This window comes from Carassius gibelio, chromosome A14 (assembly GCF_023724105.1).
Source record: "Carassius gibelio isolate Cgi1373 ecotype wild population from Czech Republic chromosome A14, carGib1.2-hapl.c, whole genome shotgun sequence".
In the NCBI taxonomy this organism is placed as follows: Eukaryota; Metazoa; Chordata; class Actinopteri; order Cypriniformes; family Cyprinidae; genus Carassius; species Carassius gibelio.
Window position 1 is genome coordinate 6,729,916 of NC_068384.1, and position 16,639 is coordinate 6,746,554.

At 34.6% G+C, this 16,639-nt stretch overlaps 1 protein-coding gene across 3 annotated transcripts in view; it reads left to right on the plus strand.

Annotated features, from left to right (window-relative positions):
- Nucleotides 1-16,639, plus strand: part of il4 (interleukin 4) — a 66,776-nt gene that overhangs the window by 48,468 nt on the left and 1,669 nt on the right. For 2 of the 3 annotated variants that reach the window (XM_052614919.1, XM_052614920.1), the window contains exon 3: nt 16,373-16,626. In XM_052614919.1, the coding sequence (XP_052470879.1) occupies nt 16,498-16,626 (129 nt within the window). In that variant the 5' untranslated portion in view covers nt 16,373-16,497. Of the gene's footprint in view, nt 1-15,967; nt 16,627-16,639 lie in introns of those variants that run through there. The other variant, XM_052614921.1, reaches the window with a different exon arrangement.

A 16,639-nucleotide genomic window follows, 5' to 3' on the forward strand; every position in this document is an offset into this window, starting at 1 on the left:
AATTGTGAAGTAAAACGTTGTGACTTTAAGAAAACAATCCTGAAAAGAAGTGCACAAGAGGAGAAACATTTTTTTATTAACATGCTACTTGAAAAGATAATTTGTTTTTACATTTTTTATATTTGTGAAGTAATCATTTTGTAACTTTTTTTATTTAAATAAATCAGAAGTAACCAAAAGTTGTTTCTGAACAAAAGCTTTCGTAGTACTGATTAATAACCCAAAATGCAAATCACAAAAACAAATTAAAAGTCATGAAAATTCATTTAGATTTAGGTTGAAGACGCATCCACCTTAATTATTAAAAAGTATCGATATTGGTATCGGTATCGGCGATACTGGCCCTGTATTTACTTGGTATCGGATCGATACCAAATCTAGCGGTATCGCACACCTCTAGTTCGTACAACGCTTCATGATGATAACCAATCAACGGTTCTGTTGTGCGAATGCAATGGCCAATCGGAGAAGCGCAGAAGAGTCATCATGAAACGCGGTGTTTTGGTTCACTTGCTCGCTGACTGAATTATTTAGTGAATTCTTTCTTCAGAGAGAGAGAGTAAAAACAAAAAAAAAATCCTGATGTGCATAATGTAATGTAAAGTGCTTCAGTGATTGTAATGGTAGTTTTTGAGAGTGCCTGAACTCTGGCTAGACTGAATGAAAATGTTATTTGATAATGTAAATGTTCTTTACTCTCTGTAAAATGAAAGTGTTATAATAAGTAACTTACAATATTGTTATTAAAATTTACATTAAATGCAAATTCAGTCGTATTAAAAATATTTTATGGCATGATATGGCACTTAAGTAAAAAGTCGGGGTTTTATATGTAGTTAATAGATTACACTACCTTTCCATTTATTGATCAAATAACTATCTATAAAGGTGCAAAACGCGTTTACTTACACGTTTGAGAATCAATTTATTTCCTGATATATTAAGCATATTTGGAATTGTTTTGAATAAAAAGGAAAAATAAATAAAACATAAGCCTATATAAGTTGTTTATTGTTTTGTATCAATATTTAAGGTGGACTTATTGATTAGGTGCAAGAATAGTAGTGATGGTTAAAATAATAGATTAATGCTGAAATAGTAAATTAAGCCTTGTTCCTAGATAGACAGAGACTGGAAAGTAATAGATCAGATGAGGAGATGGAGATAGAGGAAGAAAAAGAGGCAAATGTAGAGGCACAAGTGACAGAAAGAGCAGGTAAGCAGAGGCTGGTGAGAAAGAGGAAAATGTAGAGGCACAAGCATTTTCTATAGTTTTTACTATAACAGCTCTTCTTAATTATTCTGTTGAACAGGGAAGAAAAAGCCATCAGGTTGGGACAATTTAAGACATTTCAGTTTCTAATCCCAGAGTTATTATTAGGTGGAAATAATTTTCTTTTTTTACTTTTAAAATTGTCTCTTCTAATCTTTTTCAAAACTGCATCACAGCATTTGCTGCCGTATCAATACATAATCATCCATATCAATACGCAAATCGGCAAGGAATGCATCACAATATATTGCTGTATTGCTATTTTGAACCGCGCTATTTAAATTTTTGTTCCATGTGCCCCTTTTATACTTTGAGCACCTGCCCCTCCAAAGGTCTCTGCACGGCCCTACACCACTGAAGCCGTTACTCGCATGTGTCACCATATGTGTCAATGGAGGGCGGAGCTACAGTAGATTTGCACTTAGTAATAAACACTGAGAATAAGGTTTACCATTTGCATTAAGATTATTTTTATTACCACACTGGTATATAATTTTGCGTAAGTAAAATGCACTTCATTTCGACCCCCCCCCCCCCCCCCCCCCAGTAAAATCCATGCAAAAGTTGATATCAGATCATTTTAGCAGGGTAGGTAGGATGTACTGAATATTCTTCAGTTTTATTCAAAACAGAAATACAACAAATAGAATATCAGATCAGGTGATATGGCCAAAATAAAATGACATTTCAAATGAATAAATGTAATCCACATCTCCTTTAGTAGGACATCCGTTTAGTTACTTTTTTTACATTCTGCATTCCAGTTTTGGATGAAATAAATGTTATCCTGAATCAAAGGCTTGATATTGTCGGATGTAACTCTTGTGAGGTTATGCGTTGTGAAGGTACAGTTGACTTTTGACCCATTCTGAAAAATCAAAGAACAAAATACATGCATTCCATTAATTAAAATGATAATCTAGCTCATGTTTATATGCTGCTTAAGACATAGAACTGTTTCTTTAGTTGAACAGAGATATGAGAATGTTTAACGATTCGTGATGAGGTGTCTCTGGGGTTAAACAATGGATGATGAAATTAATTCAAAACAAAAGTCTTACCTTCGATGCATTTTTCTGCAGATACTTCACGTTGCTGAGAATGTTCTTATACTGGTTTAAGGGCATTGCACCTTTAACTGACCTCATAAATTGCTTCAGGTGTTCTGCAAATAAGTCCTCACACTCACACTGTGGTTAAAAAACAATCCCCATAAGAATCCATCAATGCAACTTATTATTATTATATTTAAAGCAATTGTTTCAATGTTCTGTAATACAGAGAAAATTACACAAAATACTCACCACATTCTCTATTCCTTGAGGTGTTTGGATTTGTACTGATTTATCGAGATCCTAGAAATTAAAAAATGAAACACAAGTCAGTTGATGTGTGCAACATATTAGTCCATATTAGTACTTCTACAGAACGTATGTTAAGCCAAACAAACACTTCTCATATTAGACTTGGTGTTTGACTATTTTAAAGAACTAACTCACTTCTATTAAGCTTTAATGCAAAAATAATCCGCTTACCTTGAACTCATGCTTCTTAAGACTTTCGAGTCTTATCAGAAGTCTACTAAAGATTTCAGCCTTGAGTTTGTCCGTGTTTGCATAGCTAAGAGCAAACAGTGTCATAAGAAGAACTAGCAGTTTCATGTTCTTGTTCGCAGGGATGCTTTCTACAGAACGTCAAAAATCGCTCTGTACGCGCTGTTAACAACGTGAGCGCTCTGACGTAGATCGAATGCTTCTCTTGTATTTAAAGAGGCCGCAAAACAAACAAGCTTATTGATCGTGTGCAGTCTAACTACATTGAGGGGAAAGTTATAAGGTAAACTAATTAAATATTGTTGTGGACGAGGTTTTAAGATCCTTAACCAAATAATATATTGCCACGGCAATAATAAACATCTGCTCCACTTTGCTTGGGAACTAATGTGAACTCATGGGATCCCTGAAGCTCTTTGGTTACACTTCTGAGTTTCTGGAGTCACCCTTTCAGTGCACTGAGACCTCAAAGTGCTCTGGAGGTTCCTGGAGGAACTCACATTAAAAAAAGGGTCAGATCTGTTAACATTAAAGTGGTTCCTGGAAGATCTTACTTGTAAAAGCCAGCATCTGGAAGAACCCAGAGATTCATGTGACAAAAATATGAAAAATATGGTTATTATTATTATTATTTACTTAACTGGAATGTGATGGAATGTAATGACTTTTGTGGCACTTGCCATGTGAAAACCAAAACAAACAAAAATAAATAAAAAATAAAAATAAAATAACAAAAGGGATCCAGTGGCTACACCATGTTATAAAATTTATTTTATTTATATAAAATGACACAAATTCGCTTTCTGTTTCATGTACAAGCACTCGGCCGACTTTTCCGCTGTGCAGGTTACGTTACTGATAAATGCCTCAGTGCTTTTATAATTCCACATCGAAGACCCGTCTACTCCAAGCAACAAAACGAAATATTTAAATAGTTAAAAAAGTTATTGCAGGCCACTTCTTCATTTCATCCTCCCACTGTGTCATACATCGCTGATGTGGTCAATATTTACCATCACAGTGTTTAACAGTGTTCTGTGTGTATCCCCACCATGTTGCTCCTAAGTTCCTCACCTGAGGGCGAGCGAAACAGAAGTTTAACACATTATTAGGAAATAAGTCTTCATATTCCGCGTGCAAAATAAGGTGGACACATTCCTTCTTAAATTATTTGTTATATCAGATGCTGTGCATCAGCTTGTTTAAACAGACCGCTCATTAAGTAATTTAATAAAATAAAATTACAAAACTGAGATTATCTTGGTACTGTATCTACTTGATTTGCATCTGTTTCTCCAATATGACGATTTAATCGTTCCTTACTGCATGGCTCTGTATACTTTCAGTTCACTGCTCAATTCACCAATACTTTCAAAATGGCTTCTCGGTGAGGTCACAAATAATAATCACATGTGACTGACAAAGACCTATAAACACCAGCCTTGTTGTGCGCCTCAGTCTCTCAAAATCAGAACCAGTTATCTCTCGAGAGTAGGCTTATAATCAACTTAGATACAGATACATTTTCTGCTTGGCCTATATGTTTGCATCTTTATCTTTTGCTGGTTTGGATGGCACACGCACGTTTAGTGAAGTTCACAAAAAGACTCTGTTAAAGAGCTCTGCATAATGAACATGTGCGCATTGAATCGATTCAGTCGAGTTCAAATGATCACATCTCAAGTGACGTGACATACAGCCAAGTGTGGTGACGCAAACTCAAAACTTGTGCTCTGCATTTAATCCATCCAAAGTGCACACACACAGCAGTGAACACACACACACACACACTGTGAACACACACCCGGAGCAGTGGGTAGCCAAATATCAGATTTGGAGAAATGTGGCATTGCATCACTTGCTCACCATTGTTCCTGTGCAGTGAATGAGAGTCCAAACAGCTGATAAAAACATGACAATAATCCACAAGTACTCCACATCACTCCAGTCCAACATCATCTGGAAAAGAGAAAAGCTGCATCTTTATTCATATAAAGCTTTATACATTAGCAGCTTTATAGTGTCAAACAGGAAAATAGTTTGTCAATGATGCAAGAGGATAAGAAATCAGTTTAGTCAGTTCATTGTTGAATCAGTGATGTCATCATCCAGTTCAGCTTTTTTCCAGTAGTATCCGTGCAATCAAGCCGACAGTATTGTCAGAAATTAAACTAGCCAACGGTGACAGTGACAAGGAACTAAAACTCCGTCAGTGCCAGAAATGGAGAGTTTGGGAGAAACCAGGCTCAGTCGGAGGGACAGATCTCCACTGGCCGGACAAGACCAGCATGATGTGGTTTAATGATAACATGAAAAAGTCCATCCCCTGTTGTCCTTTCACATCATAATCCACCGACATATTCACTTAGAGCTATTTTTGACTGTTTTCACTTGTAAATGGTGTTTGATCTTTGCTTATTTCTCTCCTGATTTAGACCTTACAACTTTTTCCACTGGAGAAATCAATAATATGGACAGAGCACTCATATTTCAGCCGGAAGCGATGGTTTGGAGTTATCTTAAATCTATCTTAATGACGGATTTGTTTCTTACAAACGCACAGTTATTAGCTTCACATGACAATAACTGATGGACTGGAGTGTTGTGGATTACTGTGATGTTTTTATCAGCTGTTTGGACTCTCATTCTGACGGCACCCATTCACTGCAGAGCATCCATTGATGAGACACTGATGCAATGCTACATTTCTCCAAATCTGATGAAGAAACAAACTCATCTGCATCTTGGATGACCTGAGAGTGAATGCATTTTTATAAAATGTTAGTTTGTGGGTCATGAACGATGTTTAAATCAGCACTGCTGAAACACTGAAACTGCAGATTTAGGTTAATATAACATTTTTCACAGAAAAATTTCATCTCATTAAGCAGAGAGTTCATGTGGGTGTCATGGGTTTCTGTATACATGTTGTGTGTTGCTGACACGGTTTACTTTAATATTTAAAAGGTCATAGTAGAGATATTCATATATTAGTGATGTCTGATATGAGGAACTTACTCACTCTTCATTTCAAGCTCCGGAAGAGGTGGGCCAGTGAGTTTCTGTAGACTCTGAGGGAAATCCATCGATGACGATATAATAATTAATATAGGCTCCACCTTCACAAGCTGTAAATAATAGTAACTTACTCAGAAGTGCAAATTCATTACTCATCAGGGTCATCTTTGCTGTCTGAAATGTTTTCTATTCAACACTTTTACCAAACACTGATGTACAAAACACTCATAATAGTAATAATAAATTAAATACAACATCCAATTCAGTGTTTAATGTGTTTCTTCAATATTCAGGACAGATTTTCATTATATTCCATTAAAAGTTTAGCATTATTAAGGAATGTTGACTCCAAGCTTCTCATTCATGCCACAGTTTATTGAGCTTATTTAAATTGATTTGCACAAATGTATTTTTATCTACAGAGCAAGGCAAGGCAAGTTTATTTATATAGCACATTTCGTACACAATGGTAATTCAAAGTGCTTTACATAAAAGAAAGTAAAATAATCATGAAGAAAAATAACAAAAATAAAACAAGCAATTTTAAACAAGCAACAGAGCATAGAAAACAAATACTCAACATGGCTAAAGTATGTATGCACCTTTTCACAAATTCGCCTTTTAGTAGTTTACGCAGACAATAACGATATTGTTCTCAAATCTTGCACTTTGAAACCTGTTTCCAAAGTTTTGTAGTTTAAAATGATATATTTGACGAAAAATGCACAATATGGTCACTTAGAGAATAATATTATGACTGTGTCATATATGTAACGATTCACTCAACTCACGATTCGATTCACTTTTTTTTTTAAGGAATTAAATGTGTGCTTTTATTATTGCTTGGACCAAATGCTGTATATTTCTATGTCGAACTGAAATATAACTATAATAATATACTACTATAGCACTTGCATATTAAACCGAATTTAAATGTAAATAACAAAACAAAAGTGAAATTTAAAACAAGCCCCAAATCAATTAAATAAGTAACAAAGAAATTATCAGTTTTGTGAAACTATACATAAAAAATCAGCATGAAACTGAAACAGCAAACAAGCTGAAAGAGATGCAGATTCACTCTCTGCCAGCAGGCGGGGCTTAAAAGGTTTCCTTGGTTACCGCTGTAAACAAAGCACTTATGAACACCGCAGCAGGTGGAGTTTAAAGCGTCTCCTTGGTTACCGCCGTAAACAAAGCACTTATGAACACCGCAGCAGGCGGGGCTTAAAGCGTCTCTTTGGTTACCGCCGTAAACAAAGCACTTATGAACACCGCAGCAGGCGGGGCTTAAAATGTTTCCTTGGTTACCGCTGTAAACAAAGCACTTATGAACACTGCAGCAGGTGGGGCTTAAAGCGTCTCTTTGGTTACCGCCGTAAACAAAGCACTTATGAACACCGCAGCAGGTGGAGTTTAAAGCGTCTCCTTGGTTACCGCCGTAAACAAAGCACTTATGAACACCGCAGCAGGCGGGGCTTAAAATGTTTCCTTGGTTACCGCTGTAAACAAAGCACTTATGAACACTGCAGCAGGTGGGAGTTTAAAGCGTCTCCTTGGTTACCGCCGTAAACAAAGCACTTATGAACACCGCAGCAGGCGGGGCTTAAAATGTTTCCTTGGTTACCGCTGTAAACAAAGCACTTATGAACACTGCAGCAGGTGGGAGTTTAAAGCGTCTCCTTGGTTATCGCCGTAAACAAAGCTCTTATGAACACAGCAGCAGGCGGGGCTTAAAGCGTCTCCTTGGTTACCGCTGTAAACAAAGCACTTATGAACACTGCAACAGGCGGGGCTTAAAGCGTCTCCTTGGTTACCGCTGTAAACAAAGCACTTATGAACACCGCAGCAGGCGGAGCTTAAAGCGTCTCCTTGGTTACCGCTGTAAACAAAGCACTTATGAACACAGCAGCAGGCGGGGCTTAAAGCACTTCACTTATAAACTTTAATATGCATTATACGGAGAAAAGATGAAAAGAATAAATACCATCTAAACTCTTCTAAAGACAGTAAGATCCCTTCAGACATACAATCATATAAACTCCTACCCCTAAATGAATCGCGATTAGTTTAGCATCTTAACCGTATAGAGATATTAAGATTTGTTTTTTAGCTATATATATTATTTTTTATATATAATTATTTTTTTACTTGTTTTTTAATTTATCAGAATGGTAAAAAATTAGGTAAAGGTTTTGGCAATTGTTATGAGACCCACAACACCTACAAATACACACACACACACACCTACACATACACAATCATGGACATGATTGTAAAGGTTCAATGGTCCTGAGAAAGAAAAAAAAATAGTCACACTTGTATTGCTTGCAACTTCAACCTCAAATTTGGAGCAGAGCTTTTTTAGAGTTATGGCTTTGGTTTTTTTGCAGTTACAACATGCTTGGTAAATTATATATTTCATATAACATTTCAAAATAATATTTTACTGCATTTTTCATATTCATAAATGTAAACATCTATACATTTTTTTTTTGTTTCACATCAACAATAATCTGCCAAGTATATTAGTTAAAAAGAGACCAAACTTAAGTCTGTGCTCTAATGCATTCAAGTGTTATCACTGTTAAGTTGGAAAATTCATTTTCAGGTCAATACTCAAAAAGTGGTTAACAGGTAAATAAGGGGATTAACACTACTCCATAAATGTAATTTAGAACCATAAAATATGCTAAAAATACAAAATATTAAATAAAAACATTATCAGCCCAAAATATAGTACATTTATTTCATTTTATATATATATATATATATATATATATATATATATATATATATATATATATATATATATATATATATATATAATAGCAAGTATCTGCTTTTTTTTTTTTTTTGCAAAGTTGCACATTTATGAGCTTCACATGAATCTGAAAAGAGGAGTGACTCATTTCAGGTGATCAATTTGATGAGTCTAAATTTCACTGCTTGTCTTGTCTCTTAACACCATCAGCTGCTTAAAAAAAGTTTAAGTTTTTTTCTACCCACAGTGTATGTTTAGAGGAATTCACCTGGTTCTGCCCTAGTGATGAGGCTTATAACAGGTTGTGATTACACCAACTATTTGATATTTAATATAAATATCTGTATATAGAGTAATTAACTTGACTTGAGTTGTGTTGTTCAGCATAGTCGTCTAGTGATCTTTCACCGCCGTTTCATCATTGTTCATTAAAGGTTTATTGTAAAGTCAGTGGGCTTCTTGACACATGGGTTGTGATGTTGTGGTCTGTGAAACCAACAGATCATATACTTAAAAAAGATTAATCAGACTCATCCGCACCTGCCGAACTTCCCCAGCTTGATTTGCTCCAGTCCAGGGAGACTTTGTGGGCCGTGACAACATTAGCGTGAGTGTCACTGAATGCAGCGGTTGACACGGTGCTTGTGAATTTTGGAGGGAGGACATGCATTTCTGCACATTCAACAGAGATGGTGAGTGATACGAGAGACGTGTGACCTTCAACCCCATGTTCTGCCATTGCGCTGCATCTCCGCAAGGGAGAAAAAAAAGTTTACCAGAGCCCTTAACACGGACGAAAAACTATGACTCATATTTTTGATATTTAGAAGTTCAAACCATGGGCATTCCATAAGACAAGTACTTATTCCATTTTTATTTTTAAAAGGGATTTTTATATATTTTTTTTATTTTAAGAAATAATACATTCTTCATAATATATATTTATATATAGAACCAGGGCTTAATGTAAGAACTGCAGTGGGTTTGTGAGTTGATGAAAAGCTAATAATTAATCAGGCATGCAAATTTAAAATAAAAATAAATTACTTTAAAACAAAAAAATCTAAATATATATATAGACCCACACACACTATCAGCACAACTCAATGCGTTTAGGCATTTAGACGTGGTCAAAAGTGTCAGATCTGTGGGTGAATATAGCTGTATAGAGCTGAACAGCCAGACTGGTTCAAGCTGATTTAAATAACCACTTACTAAAACCAAGATTTGCTTCTCTGAACACATAACAGAAGCAGAAGGGCCACAGGAAACTAAGACTACAGCTAAGAACAGGAAACTGAGGCAGCATTCACACGCTCTCACTAAAATTGGACATCAGAAGGTTGTCAGGTCTGAGGAGGTTCGATATCTGCTGCAACTTTAGGATGGCAGGGTCAGAGATTGGTGTAGACAACAGTCAGCTGATCAGCTTAAACTCTTTAAGACCTGACTTGTTCATCTTAGTAGTCTGATCAAGTTACCTGCTGCTGACATTCATGCACAGCTCTCTCATCTGTTGTCTGTTGTTATTAATAACTTGTGAACTGAGCATATTTAGCTCTGCATTTTACTTGCCACAGTAGTGTAGCATCACTGACTCTAAGCATGCATACAAATAATGCTTCCCTGCTAGCACACGCACATCACATAGACAAAAGCGTGTGTACTGTCTATACTGTACTGTGTACTTTATTTATTATGTATGTGTACATACAAACACATGCATGTATATATTTGAGAAAAATATTTGTTAAATATATTTCTATAAGATAATATATACATTATAAATAAACAGTATACACACATTATGTAAACAAAAATGTTTATTTTGGATGCAATTAATCGCGATTAATCGTTTGACAGCACTAATACATTTATATATTATATATTATAAATGCTTATTTCAAATAAATTTACAGGCTATACAAATTTGATAAAAATATTGCATCAAAATGTCAGTAAGTGATTAATAACTTGAGATAATGTTTTAAATAATCACTCACTCAGTCAGTCATTCAGTACAAACTAATAAAATAAAATAAAAAAGACAATAAATTAATGAAATAATAAAATAAACCTTCCAGTAACACAAGAAGGCCTACAAGCAATATCTTACAGATGAGGTCAGCGTTCAGGAACGTGAAAGAATGCAGTCACATGTAAAACAAAACCACTTCAATTTATCATTGGCTTCATTTTTGATGAAGATAATATGCTAATGCATAATATTTTCTCAAACAAAGCTAATAAATGTTTCCGTCAGTGCAGTGAGATGTATGAACGTTTATTTATTTATTTATTTGTTATCTTAAATGGACTAGAGTTTATCACATCGGGAGTTATCCATGTGCATTTCTCGGTGTATTATACGACACAAACTACATAACAGCGCATAAAGAAATGACCTTTGACTCGCACAATGACATCCCAACAGTGTCTTCCTGAAGAAGAGGAGAGAGAGGAGAAACCTGGAAAGCATTTTTTACTAAAATGCATGCTTTTCAGGTTTTCACTAAACTCTCAGGCACATTGTAATATATATACTAAAATAATTCATAGAAGAGTAGGGGAATATATTGCATTAGTAATGTATTATGAGTACGTGATTACTGCAAACATTAGTTTTAGCCGATGCATGGAATCTGTAACATCATCATTTCACTGAAACTCTCTGACGCAGATTAATGTTCCTTCATGACTGGTTTGGGGCTGACTAACACTAAGTGGGACCATTACAGTCAGGCCTAAAATGACTTCGACTTCCACTGGCCCTCAGAGGAGGAATGATGATCTAGATGTTTCGTGCAAATCACACATTACATAAAACTGTAGCTTTCTCTTCAGCGAGCATCTGAACCAAACCCATCTGTATTAACCCTTTCGAGTCGATTAATTCATTCCAGAAACTCAGAATTGCTCCCGTCAGTGTTTTTACCTGATTCAAACCGCTTGGCTTTCAGAGCTTGAAGCTTTCTCAATGCTTAAATCGCTTGCGTTGCATTATTCTTCACTTATAAATCGCTCAGGATCAAAGAGTCTAATGAAAATGCAAATGTTGTCATCTTAGTGCATCTAGAAAGCCAAAGGCTTAACATTTAATTTTTTTATCTAGATTGTATACACATATATGTGTATATATATGTATATGTGTATATGTATATGTATATATGTATGTAAATGTATATATGTATGTGTATGTGTGTATATATATATATATATATATATATATATATATATATATATATATATATATATATATATATATGTATGTATATATGTGTGTGTGTGTGTGTGTATATATATATATATATATATATGTATGTATATATGTGTGTGTGTGTGTGTGTATATATATATATATATATATATATGTATATGTATGTATGTGTGTATTATGTATATATAAATATATAAATACACATACAGAATATATTTTTACAATATTTACATATAATATTTACATATATTTATATACTTTATATTATATATAATACAACTGACATATGAATATTACGTATTGTTCTTAAATATACACATGAATGTATATGTATAATAAATATAGACCATACACACATAAAAAAAACTTATTTTGGATGTGATTAAACGTGATTAATCATTTGACAGCTCTATATATATAGAGTTAGTTAATTATTGCATTATCATGCATTATCACAAATAAAAAGGGTAAAAACTTTTTTCACTCATAAATTGCTAGTAAAAGTCACTATTAGTTATGTTGGGTTAATTAATACAACTGTTAATTGTTAATGCATGTTAGCCCAAGTTCATTAAATATTATAATGAGCAAGACATTGTTACAGATTTTATTACTCTTTATTAACGTTAGTTCATATAGCTCAGATCCAATAAATAACTTTAATAGATACAACTTTTGATTTAATGTCTTATTCGGTGTTTGAATCGACATGAAATTAGATTAATAAATGCTTCAGAAGTATTTTTCACTGTTAGTTTGATAACTAATGCCCTTCTTGCAGCAGCACTTCTCCACGTGTGCCACAAGAGAGCACTGTAGCCCTGAAGACTAATGCAGTTCACTCTCACTGCTACTAAATGTGTAGAGAGAGAGGATGATGCAAGCAAAGCTGGGGCAGTGCACGAATTAATGCACTTACACTACATTACAAATATCAAACCAAATGGCATCTAAAGACAAATTGTCTGAACTGTCATTCTTTTTTTAGTCTCCTGACTTTTTTAACCAAATAATCTGCATTAAATTTTTAGTGCAGGACGTTATTTCCCTTCACCCACAGGTGTCATAGTATACTTATTTATACTTATTAACATGACTCATAAGGTCATGCAACAATAAGCTGTCTGAATATTGATTAAAAATGCACTTGAGTTATATTTCTTTATATAAATTCCCCTTGGTTTGATAGATTGTGGCTGTCAACTCTCACACATTCAGCGCGAGAATGACATTGTTTTCACGAAACACACTCGCTTTCTCACACAGTGCCACAATCAACCACAATCTATGGGTAAGGTCATTTTTTGTGTGGATCTATAATTAAAAACTACTAAAGAATAAATAAATATATAATGTATAAAATTTGGCATTGTTTTCTTATTGTTTTCAGAATTACTTAAAAGCAGTTTGACCAAAAGAGACAAAATCTGGACATTTTAGGCATTTTAGAAATCCAGGCCAGGCCATAATTTAGATCATATTCACATTTGTGGGTTACACAGATGCAAGGCGGATTTCAAGTCAACAGCACTCTCTTAAAATGTTTATACATTATAGATTGTTTTTGCTTGGGAAGGTCTATTCCTAAAGTAGTTTTTATTTATTCTGACCATCTTTAATTTTAATCGCTTGGGATAAATTCTGATTAAATAAATCAACATGAAGGGTAATGTTAAGAGCTATTAGGCCAAGAGCAAAGTCAGCAGTGCACTGATCTCACAGGAAACTGCACGGAGCATTTCTAGAAACAGAGATAGTAATCATAATGCGAAGCCACATCTGAGCAAGAACTGTACTACGCTGCTGACTAAAAAATGCTGAAGCATGATTGCATTGACTATCATTAAATACATACAGTTATTTTTTCCACTCAACAAATTTCACAAATGAAGAAGAAAATTCAAGTATTTCTTATCAATGCGTCATCTGTATTAAAACTGCTGTCAGTTTGTGTGCAGTTTTATCCGTGCTCATTTTAACAGATAAGATCTAGTTCTGTCTTATAAGTCCTGAAGGTGAGAGATATACAGTTTTCATCAAATGGTGCATTACTTACACTTGTACTTTTGTGACAAACTATCAACTATAAGTAGCTTTGTTTGCAACACGCGTCATCTACCAGTCATTAAAATGTTAGTTGCTTTAATATCCACAAACACTTTATTTTGATGCTCCATAAATAACTTTCTATATAACTTTGCAAGTTTGTGTCAACTTAACCTAACACTCTAATAAGAGTTGATCGGTTACTTATAGTTAGCAGTGGACTATTAAAAAGTTATATGTTTAACCGATGAATTTCCTCAAGTTTAAGGGCTAAAATAAAAACATCCATGATAACGTAAAATGCATTTAAATGCATCATCACACATTTACAGAAAAAAAAAACCTTTTACAGAAACTCTGTTTGAATTAGCAACTGCAAGTCTTTTTTAAGCGTTACGCTTATGTGCTTCGATGAACGTAGTGACAATTCTGGCTCTTCATTTTGACAGGTAATGTCATGTGTCATGAAGCTCTAGGATGTGTGACTGCAGGTGTCAAACTATACATCGTGAAGCGATCGTAGAGCGACAGCACCCTCTGCAGATACACCATCATCTACAGCACTGCATTTATTATTATTATTCGTCATAACAATCTTTTAATGGATCATATGCCTACACAAGTGGATAGGACGTTTCTCAGTGTCTGTCACTGGCTGCGCTCGTATTCAAATTCCGGCCAAAACTAACGAGCTGATAATTATTTTCATGTTCTAGAAAAGAACTGATAAGGTCTAGACGTCCATCGAGGAGGAGCGAATGTGATTTGTGCCTTTAGTGTCTAACGTCCAGAGAGGTGGAGCTGGAAGTCATTTGACTCTGCGTTGAGTAGCTCTTCTATGAATGATGCAAAAATTCTGAAGATGAAAAATCTGAAAAGCTGTAAGTACCGAAGAAATTATTTGTAAAGATTTAATTTAAAATGAAAATAAATAAAGTTGGATTTGGAAAAACTGTTAGTTTATTTTCATGCATAAATCATACACAATCATTACACGGACACAAAACACATTTACCCTTTAAGAGATGATGCACTTACAGGGTTAAATATTTGCCCTACATTTTCATTTATGCATTTAGCCGTGCATTCAGACTATACAGTACATTTATTTTTCTTTTTTTTACCAGTGTGTGTGTTCACTGGGAATTGGACCCATGTTATACTAATATAGCATTTCTTAATATTTTGAATTAGGTTTCAGTTTTTCTTGTTTTCATTTATATATTTGTTATGAGCTTTAGTTATTTTTTATTATTTTAAGAAATAACTATTTTATAGTGATGCACAGAGAGAGAGAGAGAGAGAGCTTTATTTATATTTCAGTTTTAATATTCTAAACTTACACATTATTTCAGTTAGTCACCAAGGCTACATCTTGAATTTACAGTTGTTAGTTTTCAATTTTTTTAATCTAAAATATAATGCCTTATTTTAATTTCGCCTGCATTTCAATAGAAATGGATTCAATAGAAATATTATTTTTCAAAAGAAAATAATAACAATAATAACATTGTCATGAACTAGCTCTCTCCTATAGTTTGTCAAATGACTAAAAAACATTGAAATGTAAAAATGGGGGGGGGGGGGGGGGGTAACCCTAAAAAAAAAATTCTGTATCGACAGATGATGCTCAAAATATACAACAATTACAACAAATTAAATAAAATCAGACAGTACGTGCTATGGTCTATAAATGTAGTCCTATACTGTCATTCTGTCATTGGAGAAGTCCCTTTCATGACATGGTAACAGTCTTGTAATAAACAACAGCAACAACAATCCTTCCCTTCTGTTCTTGATATTGCCCTTTTGTTCATATTTGTCTAGGGTTAATTTTTTTTTTTTTTTTTTTTTGCCATTTCGTCTTAATTGCAAAAAAAAAGCATAAATAAGTTTCCCAATTTCACTGAAAGCACCCGAATTAAAAAAAAATGGCTTCATCTGAATAAAACAGTCACCTCTTATTTTATTTTCCCATAATGCCAAATCTGACCTAAATAAAGGCGCTGACATGCGATGTTTGTGGCATAAACAATCATTTGTTGTGGCTGTGTGGTGTCTTCAAAAGACGAGAGAATCAAAGCTTCAAAGGTTCATTTACATCACTGTACATCACCCAATGTCTGTCTGTCCATCTGCTTAAAAATGAAAGAAGGTCAAAGGGATGTGGGAAACACTGACTTCAGAAACCAACTGGTGATGAAGCTGTCTGGCAAATCATCTGAGACAATCTGCGCTCATGTTGAATTAGTGGAATCTGTTGCTGCATCAGAAAAAGTGTCTAATTTAAGACAAGAATGGTGACTGCAGCAGTTAGGGTGATTCCCTTCATTTAGCAGCATCATAAGTAACTCCTGATGGTCCCTGCAGTCTTTGAGTTCAAGCAAAGTGAGCCAATAATGCAATTTCAAGGGGATTCTCAATATTACTGCGATTCTCTGGAATCTATTAGTGATTATGGGGGTGTGTAAGCAATTTTTTCTTTGACGTGTAATCAACAGAATCAAGGCTGTGTATGATAGGATGTCACTTCCTCTGTCAGCACTATAAAGAAGACTGATTAGTGCCAAAGCAATGAAGACCATCTCTACATCTGGAGATCTTATTAGGCATCAACACGACCAACATGAGGACTTTCATACTCTTGGTGCTGGTGATTGTAGCCGTTACTGGGTTGAAACATAAAGCGGGACCAATCCTCCTAATGGAAATCATAGATGATGTGAAGAAGATCTTGAATCAGAGTTCAGCGGTGGTAAGAAGTGCAA